This window comes from Populus euphratica, unplaced genomic scaffold (genome assembly GCF_000495115.2).
Source record: "Populus euphratica unplaced genomic scaffold, PopEup_1.0 scaffold272.1, whole genome shotgun sequence".
NCBI lineage: Eukaryota > Viridiplantae > Streptophyta > Magnoliopsida > Malpighiales > Salicaceae > Populus > Populus euphratica.
The window spans coordinates 168,934-187,946 of NW_011500156.1; the positions used below are offsets into that span (position 1 = coordinate 168,934).

General features: G+C 34.0%; 3 protein-coding genes across 7 annotated transcripts; all 3 read right to left on the reverse strand.

The window, feature by feature from the left end:
* Positions 1–5,578: 5,578 nt before the first annotated feature.
* LOC105111089 (cytochrome c oxidase copper chaperone 1) lies at positions 5,579–7,974 on the reverse strand. Of its 2 annotated transcripts, XM_011006333.1 has the most exons (3): positions 7,817–7,974; positions 6,374–6,544; positions 5,579–6,174 (listed from the first exon to the last, which is right to left on the reverse strand). In XM_011006333.1, exon 3 carries the CDS (start codon positions 6,165–6,167, stop codon positions 5,940–5,942), a length of 228 nt encoding a protein of 75 aa, XP_011004635.1. In that variant the 5' UTR covers positions 6,168–6,174; positions 6,374–6,544; positions 7,817–7,974; the 3' UTR covers positions 5,579–5,939. The 2 variants fall into 2 exon arrangements, with proteins under 2 accessions (XP_011004635.1, XP_011004636.1); XM_011006334.1 differs by lacking the exon at positions 6,374–6,544.
* Positions 7,975–8,240: 266 nt separating this feature from the next.
* On the reverse strand, positions 8,241–17,721 carry LOC105111090 (uncharacterized). Of its 4 annotated transcripts, none has more exons than XM_011006336.1 (11): positions 17,432–17,721; positions 16,888–17,335; positions 15,966–16,142; positions 15,319–15,532; positions 15,037–15,146; positions 14,755–14,954; positions 14,212–14,315; positions 13,388–13,575; positions 13,096–13,295; positions 12,129–12,353; positions 8,241–8,260 (listed from the first exon to the last, which is right to left on the reverse strand). In XM_011006336.1, exons 2-10 carry the CDS (start codon positions 17,120–17,122, stop codon positions 12,156–12,158), a joined length of 1,626 nt encoding a protein of 541 aa, XP_011004638.1. In that variant the 5' UTR covers positions 17,123–17,335; positions 17,432–17,721; the 3' UTR covers positions 8,241–8,260; positions 12,129–12,155. The 4 variants fall into 4 exon arrangements, with proteins under 4 accessions (XP_011004638.1, XP_011004641.1, XP_011004640.1 ...); XM_011006339.1 differs by lacking the exon at positions 8,241–8,260 and adding an exon at positions 11,070–11,454 and having other exon boundaries at positions 12,151–12,353; XM_011006338.1 differs by lacking the exon at positions 8,241–8,260 and adding an exon at positions 11,951–12,059 and having other exon boundaries at positions 12,148–12,353.
* LOC105111092 (uncharacterized) lies at positions 8,902–10,601 on the reverse strand. Its single transcript, XM_011006340.1, has one exon. It carries the CDS (start codon positions 9,750–9,752, stop codon positions 9,318–9,320), a length of 435 nt encoding a protein of 144 aa, XP_011004642.1. The 5' UTR covers positions 9,753–10,601; the 3' UTR covers positions 8,902–9,317.
* Positions 17,722–19,013: the final 1,292 nt, after the last annotated feature.

The following is a 19,013-nucleotide window of genomic DNA, read 5'->3' on the forward strand; positions in this document are numbered from 1 at the left end:
TTTTCAATTATTGTCTCTCTTCTCTGTAAACATCTAAGGATTAAAACTTGAAAAAAAAAACTTTGTGGCTAAAATGTAAAAAGCTAAAATAATAAAGACCAAATAATACTTAAATCAAAACTTTATAGATCAAAATGAAGTTTTATGTGCTTTTTAAATAGTTGAATTGAAAAAAAATCTATTTTTTTATGTTAAATATAGTTTTATTATTTTAATTTTCTTAACTATAATTGAAAATTATATTTCATAACATCAATCAATGTTTAATTTAATACTAGAATATTCTTTGAAACTTTTCATACGTAAAAGTAAATAAAATAAAATTTATCTTAATACATAAAACCATAACCATGTTAATATAATTTGAAAATATACAATTATATATAAAAAATAATGTTTGATAACTAAAATAAAGATAAATGACACCATTAATGTATAATGCCATTCACAATACCATTGTCTGAACGACTATATTGGGGACACAATAAATGTTCCAGCTACTATAGTTTTGTTTTTAATTTGGGTTAATTATATAAAAAAAAACTCATATAATTTACTTATTGTTTTTACATCTTCTAAGTTCATAACATCATAATACTTCGCATCCTTACTCATACTTTTTAAAAAATATCAATAAAAAATATTTTATTTAATTATCATTATATTTTATTTAATAATTAAAAAGTCTTTGTAATTTCAATGTTCCAGCTTTGTCGTCAAATATATAATTATTAAATAAAATTTTTATAGTAATATTTCATGAACACTTCATTTACAGTACGAAATCAACATTGTAATTCAAGTTGTTTTTGCATTTCATTATCTTTTTTAATTCAATAAAGCATGAACTCAAGGTCACTATACTCTAAGCTAGCATTACTCGGTGGTGCATTATTTAGACCTCTTTTTTTTTAATTATTTTGGTCATGTTTTAGTAAATTTAAATTAATTTATTTTGAAATATCATCACTTGAATATTATATTTTTAAGTTGAAAATATTTTATCTTGCACGCGATGTAACAGAGGCCATCTGTATAATTTGTAAACCAGAAAGAAAAGAAAAAACAAGCAAATTACAACGACAAGTGAGAGATCAGTTAACAGACGAAAGAAGATGGAAGAAATTGTCAGATGGACCCTTAAAGCGCCTAGAACCAATGGCTAAAGAAGATTTTTAAGCGTGGGGCTAACATCTTCCCTGAAAAATGACGGAAGATTCACGATAATTTTACATATATAGAAAAAGAGAAATGAAGTTGACATGAGAGGAGGAAAGATGGCCAACCCCTACCTCCATTATCAAGATTCCTTCGGACGGTTCCTCGAGAAGAGTGTGCTTCTCTCATGCCTTAAGAGGGTCCCACAATTGCCCTTCCGCTTCATCGCAGCCATTACTGATGCGCCTCTCTCCTTCTATAAATAGAGCAGGGCTTGAAGATGTAACAACTCATTAAGCTACACAGAGAACGCTTTCATACCCCAAGTCTTTTAGTTCATCCATTTAAGCTTAATCAATCAATCATCATGTCTAGCACCTGCGACACCTGCGACTGCGCTGACAAGACCCAGTGTGTGTAAGGATTCTTCTTCTTCTTTTCCCCTTCTTTTGCAAACCTGACAAAGCAGCTCTTGCTTGTTTATGGTTTATATATGTTGTGCATGGCTTTCGTGCATGCATTAGCTGCTCTCTCATGCCATGCAATTTGTGATTAATTTGCAGCAAGAAGGGAAGCAGCTACACTGCTGGCATCGTCGAGACTGAGAAGAAGTAACTTTCGCATCTCTATCTTTAAAGTCCTGTTGTCGTAGTCTTAATTAGCATAGAGAGACATGATTGAAGCTTAAGTATGCACTGATGATCAATAAGCAGAATGAATAATATATATTGCTTTATTCCTAAACATTTTTGGTTCGTCAGTTAAGAATGATAATGAAGGACATGGGAACACGATGCTAATACAATGGAGTCTAATTTTATTTTATTTTTTTGCAGCTATGTCTCCTCCGTAGTCATGGATGTGCCAGCAGCTGAGAACGATGGCAAGTGCAAGTGCGGTACTGGCTGCACTTGCACTACCTGCACATGCGGTCATTAAGCAAGCACATCAACTATCATTTGTGATGTGGGATTGGGAGTGGATTAATAATGTAATTTGTGATAAATAATCTGTGTTCTTCTGTACTTGTGGGTGTGGAGTGAACAAACAAAAGTGTCCGTGAGTGTCTTTATCTTTGTATCTTCTTCATTGTTATATATTGGCCATGTCCGTGGCCTCTGGTGTGGTTTAATGAAGAATTATAATTAGTGTAGTACTCTGCTTCTCTCATCTTTCTCATCATTTACTTCACAACTATATTGGCTCCATGGCTAAAGTAGACCTAGACTACCAGAGCAAGAATATTGCTGAACTTGATTAATCTAGAGTTCATAGCCTATCAAGCGGTATGCTTCGTGATCAAATGGCATAAAATTTGATGCGTGAAAGCATAGCTTCGCCACAGAGAATTACAATCCGATAGCATTACAATAATTATTCAAGTTGATTCGAGATCGTTATTGCTTAAGAAATCAGTTTTTTTCCCAGTCCACAATCTTGCAATCAACTCTTCTTCCTTGGGATCGTGTCAAGACATTTTTTTCCTTTTATTTTCTGCTAATGCACACAACACTTAAAGATTCCACAAGAAATATGTCACGCAGCAATTAGAAGTCATAAAAGATAAACCCAAAAGCAAAAGGAAGTTAAATTGGAAGAATCTAATCTGATATCTCTGAACTCGAAGAGAAACGGCATGGCCAGCAATATGTTCAAGTGATTGCGAAAGAGAATACTCGAAAGGATCACAAGAAAGTAGGTAACCTGGCCAGCAATTGTTTGATCATACAACTAGCAAGGCATGCAATGATTAGTGGTCGTAAAAGATGAACAGAAGAAATCAGGGAAAGGGTTACTGTCTGAAGACCTTTAGATCAATTTATAGTAGCGTGTAGAATAATTATCCATCCTTTTTTGCTTGCTTTTCAGCCATTAGATCACCTTATGATAAACTGTCAATAACCATCGTAATAAAAGCTGAGAACAATATCTAACACCATTAATTAAGGAATATAAAGAAGGAATCATAAATGAATGGAAGATTTCAGTGGCATCGATCTTAAGGAATGGAATAAATTGGAGAAAGGAACTTTAGTCTACCTGTTAATCACATGTACAGACTAGAATAAAGCATCGACAAAGAGATGAGACAAACACAGTATCAAGGCCTTATTCATACATTTTGGCCATTTTCAATTGTTAGTGGAGTTCCAAGACAAAATGATTGAAGAGATGAAAAGGTCAAGCAAAGTTGCGGTTTTTAGCATTTTTTTCCTCGTATCTGTTCTATGCTTGAAGTGACTTTGATTTGCCAAATGTTGAATTCCTCCCTGGACAATGAGTCTTAACCTATTTCACACAAACAGCTTCACCATTCTCCAAAAAGCTGTCGTGTTTTAGTTTCTTGGTTTCAGGGCAAGCCAGCAGTTCCTCTTTTGCTTTGATTACAGCAAATTGAAAGCAAAATCATTGAGTCCTGCTTTCATACTTAGAAGCAAGACACCGTTGGGTTGGAGACACGGGGGAAGAAGAAAAGGAATTAAGAACATCACATTCAAAACAAAATCATTAAATCTCGATTTCATTCTCACAATTTTAAATCATTCACCATGTATTTCAGTTTTGTTCCTTCTTTGCCAACTAGTACTGTTCTAAATTCAAGATTATTCTGCGTATCATCTTCTCTGGAACTCCTCAAATTTTTTCTTCATGAGCTCTCTGGTACGACGGCATCAGCTTATTTGAGATCAATACAACTCTTATCTTAATTTGTTCCACGACATGGTAATTAGGGGTGAGCAAGACAGCTACCACTGAAAGAAAAACAGTATAAATATAAACTTTTTCTTCTCTAACTCTAAAGACCGAGTCAAACCCAGCCGCCCCCCTCCCCCAGGTTTTCTCTCTATCTCAGTTCTCGGATCTCCCCTTCTCTGGTTTCTTGTCTTCTCCAGTTTTAAGGTTCAAAGTCTCGAGAAAAAACAAAGGTATCCAGCAATCTTTAAAGATGTATCTTTCTTTATTTTGCTCAATTCCATTCCTAAATCTCCATTTCCCGTTTGGCCAATCTCATGGGAACTATTTGCTTAAAGCTCTGAAACTTATCAAATTGAAGCTATCAAGCTCTTCTTCCATTGCCATCCACTCTACTGGTCTGGTCACTTTTCCTTTCTACTTGGTGCTTTATCTATTTATTTATTAGTATATATATATATAAATGCGTACAATATTTCAATAGATCAGATTCGTTCACTTTGTTTCTTTACATTACAGGAGCAATAGAGACTGTTAAAAAAGCATATGATGCATTATTGTTGGATGCTGGAGGAACACTTCTGCAATTGACAAAGCCTAGTGAAGAAAATTACGCTTACATGGGGAGAAAATATGTTTTTTTCCCTTTCTTTTTATGCTATTATTACTCTTATTATTTATTTTCGGGATAACATGCTATTTCCGGATTAGAATGAAGTGATTCGCAGCTGGGGATTTAACACTTAATAGTTTTATTAAATCGGTTTTTCCCTTTAATTAACTAAACCGAACCGAAAGGAACTAGTTTGAACCAGTTTCAATTTTTAATTTAAAATAATAGAAACTTTTGGTTTAGTTTTTTTCATTATTATTTTTTAGTAAAAACCAAATAGAATCGAAAATCAACCGCATGATGTACGACCAAAATAGTGCAAATACCATAAAGGAGAGGCATAAACTTATCACTTGACTACATACATAAAACGTAAAAGAAACATGAGAAGAAGACTGAGTTTTTTCCATTTTCCTGTTTCATCACTGAAGTTTTGGCAAACAATTTGAAATATAGTGTACAAGCTTTGAAATGGCATGAAAGATGACATAATACGTCTTCCAGTTTGAAATTCTTGCAGTCAACCAACTCTTGGAACTCACACTTCTAGATTTCTCATCTTATTTACCTTTTCCATTAGCTAATGGACAAGGATACGGAAGAAATAAAAAGGGAGAATCTGTTCTCTGAACGAAATGACAATTAGCATAGGAAGCAATGAATAAAAAAAGACAGAAATCGCAATTTATAAAACTCGGAGAATCGGTTCTCGATATCGACAAAGAAGATAGAACTGACCTGGCATGCAGTGATTAGAACTTGCAAAAGATGAAATGAGAAGATAAGAGATGTTACTGTCTGAAGATGCAGTCCAAGTTAGACGTTCTAACCCAGAGGCATCCTCTGAGTTGCTTCTCAGCCTTTCGACAAGCTCACTTGAGTTCAAGGGAGATGTAATGGCTCAAAAGTGACAGAGGAGAATTCAGGTTGCAGCAAAGTTGATGAGAATGTCTAACTCTGGAAAATACACTTCAGATTATAACTTTTCACTTCATCCTTGGCAACTGCCACTTATAAGGATAACAATCAACATGTGTGAATAAGCTTGCATAAGTACGAGATGAGACTCTATAAACTATCATCGGAAGTTCAGAACAATACATAACACCGCAATGGAATTTAAAGAAGGAATCACAAATGGGAGAGTTATTGGCATGTAAGGAATGCAATACATCAGAGGAACAACTTTCCCCTGCCTGTAATATCACAGGTTCAAAAAATAATCAGATAACACTGACAAAGAGAAGAGACAACACAATATCAACCCCATCCAAGGATTCTGATCATTTTCCATTGTCACAGAGGAAGGAAAGAAATCATAATCCAAGAAGAAAAAAATGACTGTAAGTACAAAAAGTCAAGAAAACCTGTGTTTTCTAGCTTTATTCATCGTATTCAGTATGTGTAATTCCAAAACAAATATTCTATATTCCAAAATGGTATTGATTTATGAACTAAACCATATCCACCAAGCTCAAATGTTAAAGCCCTCAGCACGGAGGCACAGTCGATGAGCCTCAATCCATTTTGCGCATGCATCTTCACCATGCTCCACAATGCATTCGTCCCTTAGTTTCTTAGTTTCAGGGCAAGCACAGCAGATCTTCTTCTTGGGCTTTGATTCTTTAGTAGAATTTGTAATTACTGACACCTGGCTTACAACTGGGGCAGGGGAAGCATTTTGCAAAGGCAGTCCACCCATCACAAATCTGCAGAAAACACATGTAAGGCATAAAGAAATAAATAACGGAGTGAAGAAAATCATTCAAGAGCCTCTACTCTATTTATAAACTCATTACATAGGTTTTTTTTCGTTGTTATAATTCCAATGATTATACAATTCACTAGAGGAGAGCTTTTCTGTTGTGAATGGAGAGACATCTATTTCTTCATCAGAAAAAAGTGCACTTTTTCCTTTCTCTCTTTTTGCCAATTAATGCCTTTGCCACCTGGAGTCCTTGTTCTACAAATTGTCCAATCAATCAACTCCACTAAAACAATTCAAATTTTTTGTTCATATGTTCCATTACATGACTGTCCTCCACCATGTGAGATTTACTCATATCCCAATTTGTTTTCCTACAAAGGGATCACTAATATCATCCTTCTAATGCAGCTCATAGCACAAGCAATTCAGTATGATATCCGATTCCATCAAACAATTTGAAAAACTGCCATACCATTAAGTGCTGTTTTGCTTAGACTTACTAAGACAGAAACTTCAGACCTGATTAAGTACTCCGCGTGGTAAATCAACAACATGAAAGGTTTTTTTTTTTTTGTATTCCCATTTCCCCTCATAAAAATTAGACATTTGGCCAAAAATCTGTCAACATTATACTCAATCAAACCAATGAATCTGATTCTGACACAGTCATGATAAGCAATGTAGCACAAAAGCCTAAAATAAATGCACTTATATATGGGTTCAAGGGAACGAGACAACCACTCGAAAAAGACACCCCATTTCTTTTTAAATCGAGGAAGCAACTTAACTCAACCAAGCTTCTCAATTACCCAATTGAAGAAAGCTGTATAACACGAATATTTTGTAACAAATAGGACACGAACAGGCACAAATAATAAATAGCCCAAAAGTTGAACGAAATCACTTCTCTGGCCACTTTATCTGCTTGTGAACTTTTCGCTAACTTATTTTTGTGTTATATAGCAGTACTCTATGCAACTGACTAACTACATACCCAAAATCAAACTATATACCCAAAATCAACATACAGAAATTAGAAACTTAAAAAGTTCAAAATTGCGCTTCACCCAAGTTCAGAACCAACAGTATGATAGCTTCCCAATCAATAACTTCAAGTAACCAAACTTTTTTTTTTAAAAGAATAATAATTCATTTGCCTCGAGTAAAAATCCAACCTTTTTCTCTAAGAACTCCTGCATGATCATCCTTTTCATAGCAGTGAGCGATCATGCCTATCATGTTCTCAGTTTCTCAACTTTCTTGAAAACTACAATACCTTCTTTAAAACGGAACCTAAATATTGAAATTTATGCAAAACATATACCCAGAAACCAAAATCAATTAATGATACCAATTACAATCATTTGCCATTACAAAATTGCATTCTTGACTCAAAAATGATCTTCAAGATAAAGCCATTTGAGCTTTTGACGACCTTTCTACATAACAATTTGAATTAAAGAAAAAAACAAAAGAAAATAACAATTCTGAAAAAAGAAAAAGAAAAAAAGTTCATTCAAATAATAAAACCGGAAATAAAGCAAAACACTACACCATGACAGACTATCTACAACTGAAAAGACAATAAAGGAACAGATGAACATACGGAAACATAGAAAGAACAAAAGAGAAGAATAAGTTACCGTTAGAATTAGTCAAAGGTTTCAGGAGTTGGGACTCTGCAGGGTTTCTGTTGTGGTTGAATACTAGAAACTTCAGAGAGAGAGAGAGAGAGAAGAGGACGAGGAAGAAACGGGTCGTAGACAAGATGCTGTGGCATTCGTGGGCCGGGCCTTCATGGTCTAATAACAGCATAAACTTTTCTTTTTAACGTAGAACAAGTACTCGGATTGCGGCTGAAACAGAAGCTAATTCTTTTTTCTTTGTAAAATTAATTTTTTAAAATTATTTTAATTTAATGATGTAAAAAATAAATAAAATTATTTTAATATCTTTTTAAGTTAAAAATATTTTAAAAAATTATTATTATTCTCTCAAACACCTTAAAAAAATCAACAGTTTTTACTTTTCCTTCCAAATAAATTCAAAGGTTATTTTTTAAAAAAAATTATAAAAATAATAATAATTATTATTAGAATGATAGGGAGTCCTGTAAGAAAATCCCCGATAACTTTTCTTTTTAACATTTGCAACAAGAATAAGATAAATCTTTAATAAACTTGGGAGATTAAAATCTTATTTAATAGTTATTTTTTAAAATATTTTTTAATTAAAAATATATTAAAATAATATTTTTTTTTATTTTTAACATTAATATATCAAAACAATAACATTAAAAAATAATTAATTTAAAATAAATAAAAATAATAATTTTTTTCAGAGACTCTTTTAAAGAATAAAAACAAAAAAAAAAGGAAAATATGATGACAAATATTATTTTTCATTTTTAATATTAATACATTAAAATAATATAAAATATCAAAAAATTACTTTGAAGTAAATAAAAATATATATTTTTTAAAAAATATTTTTGAAATACAAAACAAAAAAGCTTGAAAAATATGATATAATATGATGAGAATTCTTATATATAACCGAGAAATAAAAAAATAAAAGTGGGTGCGACTCCATTCCATTCCTCCCTCGGATTGCTTAACATAATCCTGGAAATGTCCTGGCATCGTTCTGTCCCAAACTTAAGCTGCAGATGCGTACAAATTGCAATATCAGTAAATCAAAGATTGCCAAGAAAGTAAGAGATTGCAGCAAACGAGTAAACTTTCATGGGATTCACATTTCTAATTATTATCAAATATCTATTTGAAGAAGGTTGATTTACAAATGCCATTGAAATTCAATACAAGAAGCCCACAGAGGCACCACAGTAACAAGTGCAAGAAACTTCTCAAGTTGAAGATTCTCAATTAAAAACAAAATGGCAGCCCCCGGCTCTCATCTCCAGCTTTTCTTGGAATCCAAGCTTGTTCAAGATCCAATCTAAAACGCGCACTAACCAAGAATCTTATCCATGCTTTGCGCCATTTCTTTAAAGTTCCAGATTAACCCTGTAATTTACAGAACTGAGCCAGGAAAAAGATCCCACTTGGCAGAACCCGTAATGCTACACCAATAACAGCTCAAATTTATTCGATGATGGACTGGTTGTCTGACTCTTGTAGCTTGCTAATCATACTTCTCTCTCCAAGAATAAACAAGAAAGAAAACCCAAGAAAGAGCCAATGCAATGTCACCAACAACAAGTCTAGGCAAATCACGAGCCAGATCTTCAAGCTTCCTCTCAAAGTAAATCCTCCAAAAAGCCATTGAAACATGTAGCAAGACACAACCTTTAGCAAAGAAACTCTGGAACTCTCTGTCCTTAACAAATGCCACCATGAACAAAAGGAACCCAATGGCAAACAATAGCAACCCAGAAAAGGAATCAGAGGTTTGGATCAGGAGTTGGTCATGTGGTGTTGAACCTTTAAGCTTTGTAGCTATTTCAATGCCATGACCAAACACAGTGGCCTCATTTGTGTAAAACATCATCAAAGCTCCACAAGTTAGAGCTATCCCAGAATGAAGCATACATATCAGAAAGAAGCCAGAGGATCCCATTTAATCAAGCACCAAAAAGAACTACTTTCCCCTCCCCTTTCTTTAACTCTGTCAGAAACAATGGCACAACCCAACAAGAAAAGCCCTTTAAACCATAGCTACCAAAGCACAATACAAGAAAAGAGTAACATCAACCCTATTGAAAGAGCCCTCAAACCTACTTTTTTGAATGTGTGATCTTGAAGAAAGACGATTGAATCATTGATCAAGATTTAAAGCCCCAAATTTGATAACAACCCAAGACTCAAAAACCAAGATAAACCCATTAATCAAGACCATAACTTGATCTCCCCCACCAATTGTGCCAAGAAAACAAATCTTGAATCAAAGTGTATTAAACAAGAAAAACCCACATAAACCCCACCTCAAATTTCAATATAAGACCCCTTTAATCCACCAAGAAGAGACTATAGGGTCCTAACCTCAAATTCAAGATGTTGAGAGACGGATCCAGGAAACCCTTTTGCATCCCAAAACCCTAAAGCTGTAAACAAATTGAAGGGAAATGAAACAGAAACGGGGAGAGGTTTAAAAGGTAAAATTCTTGGTGCTGATCTGGATGTGACCTTTTTAGGTGATATAATAATTGAGCTAAATTAATGGATATAATAATTTTGTGGGCTCAGACTTAATTGGACAGAGAGGTGTTAGAGAAAGCAATAATTTGGTGTTTTCTATTGTTTCAAGTGGCACTCCATAGAGATTTCTTGCTCTCAATAATCCCATACCATACCTTCCTCCCATGCACAAAACGCCATTGTTTTTTTATGCAATTCTTTGCTTCTTGTGCTTAGCAATTCCACATTTGTGGGTCACATGTTCACTGGCCTACCCTCTACCCTTTGTGTTTCTAATTATCTTAAATGTAGAAAATAAGCTCTTTTTGGAATTTTTTATTTTTGCTTTTTGGAAGTTAGAATCCATGTATCGTCTCATAGGAGGATCAAGTTCACACGACCTTTCTTCCTCACGAGATATCTCCAGAGGGTGAAATAAATATAACTTTTATCATGTCCGTATAATTTTATTTTTATTTTTAATAGTAACTTATTAAAATAATAATTTTTTTTTCAAAAAAAAAGCTCATGACAATTTGTTAACTTCAACATCATCTTCTATGCATCTTATTAGTTGAGCTGCAAGTGTTATCAAATTTTAATTGATACCAGGAAGATATTTCTTTTAACATCGAATTAAGAAAATTGTTTATAAAATGAACTGTAAGAGTAAGAAATAATTAACAGAAAATAAGAATCAATGCCTAAAAAGTGTGAACCTTTATAGTTTAACTCGAACTTGCTAGAACTTGAGGTTACTTTTAATTGTCAAAAGTGCTTTCGGCATGCACTTGAAAAAATGGATCCATAGAGTACTTTTAACATATCTCAAGCTGTATTGCTCTCTTCTGTATGCAAATCGAATGACAAAACCACATTATTATAGTATCATCACAGAGAAGAAGCCATCATTGTATCCAATACAGCTGTTATATTTTGCAGGTACACTTCATTGTATGTTAATTTAAGTGTATGGTCGATTCTCACCATTTAGTAATTTGCTTTCATGGAAAAAGGGAACACTGGAACTTGTATCTTGCTGATAGGCCTCTCCTCTCCTCTCCTCTCCTGTGAGACCCTTCGATGTTATGTGCTGCCTGTAGGGTTGAAGCATGAAATATAATCTATCCTTCCACTTTCAGTTCCTGCTTTTGAATTTATTTGAGGATTTGATAAGAGTGGAGAAATATGAGATTCAACATATAGGATACCAAAATTTTCAATCTGCGTATTAAGGTAAGAGCATGGAGGAGGCCAGTTCAGAAATCTTCCTATTTACGTGTACAGTCACAGGTTTGGAAACATTCCGTAGGCCTCAAAACACTAAGATTTTCTCTTCTTACAAATTCCCTAGAATTAAACAACTCATTCCAAAACCTGTGAAGAACACATTAAGAAAGAGATCAGACTCAAGCTTAGAAAAGTAGAATAAGCAGTGCATCTTGATAGCTCAAAAGAGAAGATGAACGACACTCCTAAGAACAAGGAACAGTCGCTGCCCACTCAGGATGGCACGGTATTTATTGTGTGGAGGATAGAAAGTATATCTTCCATTTCTATAACTGGACAACGCATAAAGCCTGAAAGCTGACATTTTCAAGAAACACAAGTGATGGCCAATGCATGTTCGTGCACCATGTAAATGAAAATCAAGAAGCATTCAATGATTGCAGCTGGTGTGGACTTATTTGGTATGAATTATTTACAACAATGAAAGAATATGAGATATCAATAATTTCAAACAAAATTTCGTTTGCTTTTGTTTTTGGGTCATTCTAAATACTTCTAACCAAATCCATCTTCCCGGTGCAGTATAATGAAAAAAAAACACCTACTTTTACCTCTCCTACAAAAAGGTGTGCTTCTCCCTATTACCCGCAGCAGCCTTGCGGTGTTGCCTTGAACCAGATCTCCTATCTCTTCCACGCCTTGAATTTTTACTTGGGTTTCTCCCAGCTGAACTATCACGATGTAACGGTGGTGGATGTCGAATAACATGAGCAACTGGAGGTGGCATGTGGTCCAATAAATCTTTGTGGTAAGCCTGCAAGTCAAAAGAAAAATCAAGTGCTGAGCATAAAAGTACCATAAAACAGTGGCATTTTGTTACAGAGAAATTAATAGTAGTAGGATTTAGCATCCCAAAGCATAGGAGTTTTATTTTTTAAATCCAAGTTAATTATCCCCATTAAAGATTGTTTTTATTTGATCGTTTCTGCTTTTAGCATCATTTGGTCAAAGCATACTAGCTGCACTTCCAGGACAGAATTTAGCCTCAAATGTCACTTGTATGGAGAGTAACCACATTAAACACCCAAAGAAACACTTGGAGGATCAACAAATATAGAAGGGATCAAAGACACCCATAGAGATCAGTCTCGTGCACTGTAAAATAGCAGCTGGACAGCTTTGTTCAATACACTGCTGTCAGAGGATCCATTTAGTTGCCAGAACTCTGTGTTTGGGAATCAAAGAGCATTTGAGGCTAAAATCAGACCAATAATAAATAAGACAAACAGGCAACATAAAGCAGACCAATAATAAATTGTCATACTTTCCTCTTTCAACAGAGGAAAGAGGTGTTGCTCAATGTTAAACATGAAAGGAAAAAAAATACATAAGTTAATATAACAATAAAATTAATGTCATTCAGCTTTTTTGGCCAACTTCATTAGAAAAGTTCACTTACAAGGTTCATTTAGAGCTGAACAATAACAAATTGCTTAGTTTTAGATGCACTGGTTTCATCTCCCCTGATAATAGAAAGACAACACATAAACATGTACCTGAATCACAAAATTACGCCTCTCACAATCCAAAAACATATTGATGCTCCAATCAACTTTAGCCATTATTTTATCCCTCACAGTGGAGAAGCTTAACTGATCTCTGGCAGTAAACCGATCAACTTCATTGAACCACAGGCAGGTAAACAGATTTGTGATGGGAATATGTTCCCTTATGATAACACAACCTTCAGGAACATCTGCAAAAGGTCAGTCATTGAGCAGAAAACATAAGAAATACAAATCTTCAAGAAAATGAAGCACACGCACGCGCATAGGATTATACACCTACCACTGGTTATTGGAAGCTTAGCCTTGGAATATGGTGATAAACCCTCTTTTTTATAAAATTCAATCTGGTAATCAATGGATGAATTGTCAGACTTTCCTGCAGCTTTGTTAGCTTCAGCCTCTTCAAACACATCAAAGCGATGATAGTGTCTTGAGATTGCAAAACTGGCATTTTGCTGCCACAAGAATCTGAACCAAAGGACAGCTCAGGTATGATTAAAACACATAGATTATGCAATTATACTAAAATTATCTACCTATTTTCCCTGCTTCTAGAGGCCAGAAATGCAATATGCATGAAGATCTATATGGTAAATGACAACTAAAAAACTGTCTTAACATGAGTCAACATATCCAGAACACATTGCCAAAGCATGAGTTACTGTAAACCAACAGAAAGATGACATTCCCATGTTCCAAGCAAGAAAAGCAGTTCCTTTTTTGAATGCTTTAAATGAACATGTAGGTGATCAATAACAGTGTAATAATGTTAACATTGCAAGACAGCTGATAAAAAGAGCATACGGCTATAATTATATTTTCCATGCATTTTTCCAGAATCCCATAAGTTGCCTATTGATGAACCAATGAAACCTATGATGGTTCATAACTTTGAAGTGATGCCATGTTGGGACCAGAAATTGGTACAGTGACAGATAACAGAAGAAAATGAGTATACACACACAGGTACAACAAAATTTCCATACATCTCAATTTGAAGATACCAGAAAAATTATAAAAGAAGATGCACTGAATTCACAAGCCATTTTACATATCTGAATGACTCCATTCAATGACCACTTAATTTAAGCACAAACAATATACCTCTCAAGAACTTGATATGGATCCACAACAAGCTGGAGCTTTCCATCTATCCATATGGAATACCTAACATTAGGCAAGAGCCTGTGCAATAAAAGCTTTGGAACCTGTCCATTTAAATAGCACAACGACAGCATCCATCACTTCTTGCAGCAACATTTTAGGTTTTCAGTAATTGAAAAGAAAATGACTTGAAGGATGAGGTACTATTGACTATCATAGCCCAAAACAAAAATGAAAAGGGAAAAAAAAAGGAAAATCTTTTAGATTAATATATCAACAGAAATTTATTCAGGAAATTCTGCCATGCTAGGATAAGCACCAAAATTGAAATTCCTTGAAGACTCGCCAAGAGATAAACAGAAATTTGTTAACAAACTGATAGCTTTGTTTTCAACGAGTTAACAGAGAAGCAGGAGAACAAGGGGAAGAAAAAAAATTAAGAAGAAAGTGTGATGCAATCCAGCCCAGGTTTGGATGCCCAAGGAAATTAAAGAGAGAAATCTGAAAGAAGCAGGCAAAGCAACCAAACAAATGCAAACTGACCTTTCCATTGCGTCTTGCATCAGTGTAGGGGATGTTATGGACGACAATAATCCTCCACAGTCCGATCCTCATATTGCTAGCTAGGGCGCTGGAATTCTTCAAATATGTTTCTGTCTCTTCGTCAATAAACATATAAAAAGGAACATTTTTCCTAGCTGCTTCACTAACGTTCTTGGGCTGTTGTATTATGTCATAGTTCCCTGGGAAAATGCAATGATGAGGAAAGTAGAAAACATGGATAAAACAAGAAATCTTTGCAGAATGTCCAGTGCTAAGCAGTACCAAATATGGCTGATGCAACAATGACCTCATGGAACTCTTCCAATTTCATCAGGTCAGCTTCATCAATATCAAATCCAGTCTGGCGGCCAGGTCTATTTCCTTTAACAAATCTGATAAAAAATACGGCCAACAGAAAAATATGTGTTTATAAGAAATAAGCTATTCATATTTGTTACAGGACATTGTATAATAACGGAGGACACAGATCATGAGATCCATGCAAAACAGTGTCTTCAATGCTTATAATTTTACAGAAAGATGATAGGTGAGAAGGACTCCTACCCACAGTGAACTGTCATCGACTCTTGTATATCAAAAGATTCATTCCTCTGCTTTAGAGAAGGATATCCACCAAATTCTGAACCTCCATGTGATTCAATTTTAATTGGGTTTTCATCAACAACATATGTCAAGTTTCGGAGCACTGGTGATGCAAATGAGGAGCATGGAATGCTATCTCTAGCTTGCTCTGCAGAAATGTAACATACTGGACAAGCTGCATAACAAATGAGTGACAACAAAGTAAATACCACACCAACAGAAATAAATTGCATGTAAGCATTTTTTTGCTTCAACTAAGAGTATAGATTTTGGCATACTTTATGCAAAGGTACTGAGGGTTATTTTGTATCAATTTACAATTGAACATGCAAGTGGTCTTCTGTAACAAACACTGATGAGAAAGATAATAACATTAATTGCAAAAACATGCCATTTTTTTCTGTTACAGAAATGTGTGAGCACATTCTTGGTGCAAGAAAAATTATATACATGACTTTTAGTAACATTCAGGCCAGAAGTCATTTTTTAATTCCAAATGACGCACAGATGTAGCAACTCAAACTTATGGTCCAATCCAATATATTAATAGAATGATCATAAAAACAAGAAAATAAGGAACACTTCAACCAAAATAACCCAAAACTTACGGCGCGGTCCAAACCGTCGTCCACCAGAAGGAGGGGGAGGAGGGAGAGCGAACTTGTGGCATGGATGGTCCAATATGCTATTAGCTCTAGAACGACAAGCAACAGAAGGATGGCTTATTATATCACTGTTGCCAAAATGCATACTATCCATTGGTCTAACAGTTGGACTTGTGGTTTCTGGGGCATCCATAACACAAAATGCACATTAGTTATTGCCTCAGCCAGTCTAAAGCAAAAAAAAAGGCAGTAAAAATCCCAAGTATTTCAGGACTTTGACATCATCAATTAAATGCAGAAAAATAACTTGATAACAGAATCTTTCATTCTGATCAATATTTGTAATCGATTGATTATCTCCTGCTTTAAATTCAAGAAGACAACTTTGTCTTCGTATGCTTTCCATTCAAGATTGAAACTATAGAGAGTGAAAGAAGAAGACTCTCTGGCTGTCAGCTTTCCTGTCAAGGATTTAGCACAGAATGAGAACTAATAGAAACAAGGCCATTATTCAATCATGGCCCACACCTATATGGGAACCAAAATTCATGAAGTACCACCTCCACCTCTTTATTTCTTGTGCCACCACCCTCCTCACTGCATGATACAGCTGCTCTCAAGACATGAATAATACATGACTTAAAGATTCCCATGCAAACAACAGGAAAAACTAAAAGATGCTCTTAGAGTTAAAACACCACTACATTTTATCTTTTCTGTTAAATATAGAATAGTCAGAATGAACTAATAAATAGGTGCCTAAACTATTCCTTTGTTAAGTGATTATTTCCTTGTAATTAGAAAACTTTCATCCTCCTGTAACTCAGTGCAACAGTACCAAAATATAAGGACAGGTAGATCAAAAGAATACATAAAACACTCAAACATTTTACATCATAGGAAAGGACACATGTTTGAACCCTACCTTTGCTAACTGTAAGGGAACCCCATATGAAAACTAGGAGAGCAAGTGCAACCAAGAGCAACATTGCAACTCTTCTACGCCCCAAGCACCGGCAAACAACCAGGAGAACCCGCTCCTTGTCCCTTGAACTCACTGGAGGCATTTTCGAAGATTGTTTTCGTGCAATATTTGATAATTTTCCGTAGCAAGGCAATGATCCATAACTCCCCCTTTGACCGGATGACCCTCCATTCATTTTACCTCTGGACCAACAATAACTCTACTTCTCATGTCACCTTTTCTCCTATACAAATCATTCTCTCTCAAAAGCCAAAACCCACTTCTCTCCTGATTTTTAATACCTACAACTCTAGTTCCCCTCTCCTTATGCAATTACAAACCAAAAGAAAGAAACCCTCTGTTTCCTCAAAATCAGGGTCTAAGTCGCAAAACCCACCAGCAACTACTCCTGAAAACAAAACCCAGTTTTTAAATTTCAATCAAATCTCAAATGCACTAATACCCATTTATCCTTTCAAATAAAGAAAGGGAATTCAATTCTTACCTATCTGTCCTAATAAATCAAATCAATGGAATTCCATGGGAAACTGATTCATAAGAGAATTATGATACCAAACTAGACAAAACAAAACCTCAACATCAACAAAAGGAAACCTACATTAGCCAACAAAAGAAAGAAAAAGTTTTAGAAATGGAATTGGCTCCGAAAATGAGATTTGAAACCCACCGAGAGCGAGATTTGAATTCTTTCTTAGCTTATCAAAAATGGGTTTTTTGGTTCATTATTCTGTTTTTGCAGGTAAATATCAGATTCGGACTCTCTCAGTGGGCGCGTGCGAGTCGTCTTCTTATTTTCTTTCTGGATACAAAGTGTTTTATATTGTTTTTGTATTTTTTATAATATTTAAGATTATATTGGTGGTGGTTTTTTTAAAAATAATTTTGTTTAAAAATAAATTAAATATTTTTTAATTTTTTAAATTATTTTTAATATTAAAATTTCAAAAAAAAATTAAATACAAAAAAATTAAATTTAAACAAAAAAATAATTTTTTTAAAATATCATTTACATTCTCAAACGATATCTTACTAAAATACATGAAAACTGAAAAAATAATGTTCTCGTGTTTCATGGTAGATTCTTCTATAGTGTTATTGGGTTATCATTAAGAATCTGTTTTCTTATGCGGCTGCAGCTGCGGTTAAAATAAAACACTATAAATATATATTTGGTTATAAAAAAAAATATCATTAACTATTTATAGATCCCACCTTTTACTGTGTTGCAAACTCAATAATAACAAAGCAACAAGAAGTTACTTTTGTTTCAACAGTAAACAATGGCAAACATATATTTACGTACTGTGCATGCTAATTAATTAATTAGCATGCATATTGTAACTTGCATACACTGTTGCATGTTACACTATTCATGCTAATTAATTAGCATGAACAGTGTAACATGTATAAAGTTCCGGTCCAACTAGTTCCGGTTCAAAATTTAAAATACATTGAACCAGGTCTAACCCAGTAAAATAAAAATTAGTTTTAATTTTTTAATTATTTTTATTCAAAAAACTAGTGTTTAACATTATTTAATGACACTATATAAATTAGATAAAGATCGCTTGATAAAGTAGCATTTGTAGAATTTAATTGCAATCTCAATTTCGATTTTGTAGAATTTGATTGCAATCCCAATTTCGATCTTAATTATATTTTACCTGATATTATTGCGCGCTTAAAAAATTAAAAAAACTGTAGTTCTTGTTGGATGTATTTCATACGTGATGGAATTGTAGATATTTTAATGGAACAATAAAAAATATTTTATATAAAATATTATTTATTTCATGATGTAATAACAAAAGTTAAATCTATAATATTTAAATTAAAAACTATCAATATTAATATATATTTTTTAAAATTATTTTATAACCTCAATTTCAAAAGTATTATTAACTAAACACATTAAACTACTTTTTTTCAACTTCAATTTCAACCACAATTTTAACCAAACACCTATTTTTTCAAACCAACCTCAATTAAAAGTACTTTTTATAAAATAATTTTTTTCAAACCACAACCACATTCTAAAGCCTCTTAACTTAATTTCTTATTTAACT

Bases quoted from the DNA above. Each gene is read 5' to 3' on its own strand.
- LOC105111089 (XM_011006334.1), bottom strand. From the start codon at position 6,167: ATGGGTGGACTGCCTTTGCAAAATGCTTCCCCTGCCCCAGTTGTAAGC.
- LOC105111092 (XM_011006340.1), bottom strand. From the start codon at position 9,752: ATGGGATCCTCTGGCTTCTTTCTGATATGTATGCTTCATTCTGGGATA.
- LOC105111090 (XM_011006336.1), bottom strand. From the start codon at position 17,122: ATGAATGGAGGGTCATCCGGTCAAAGGGGGAGTTATGGATCATTGCCT. The intron at 14,955-15,036 runs GTACTGCTTAGC...GCATTTTCCCAG, and splicing joins TGTTGCATCAGCCATATTTG to GGAACTATGACATAATACAA. The intron at 12,354-13,095 runs GTACATGTTTAT...TTTGACTTGCAG, and splicing joins GGCGTAATTTTGTGATTCAG to GCTTACCACAAAGATTTATT.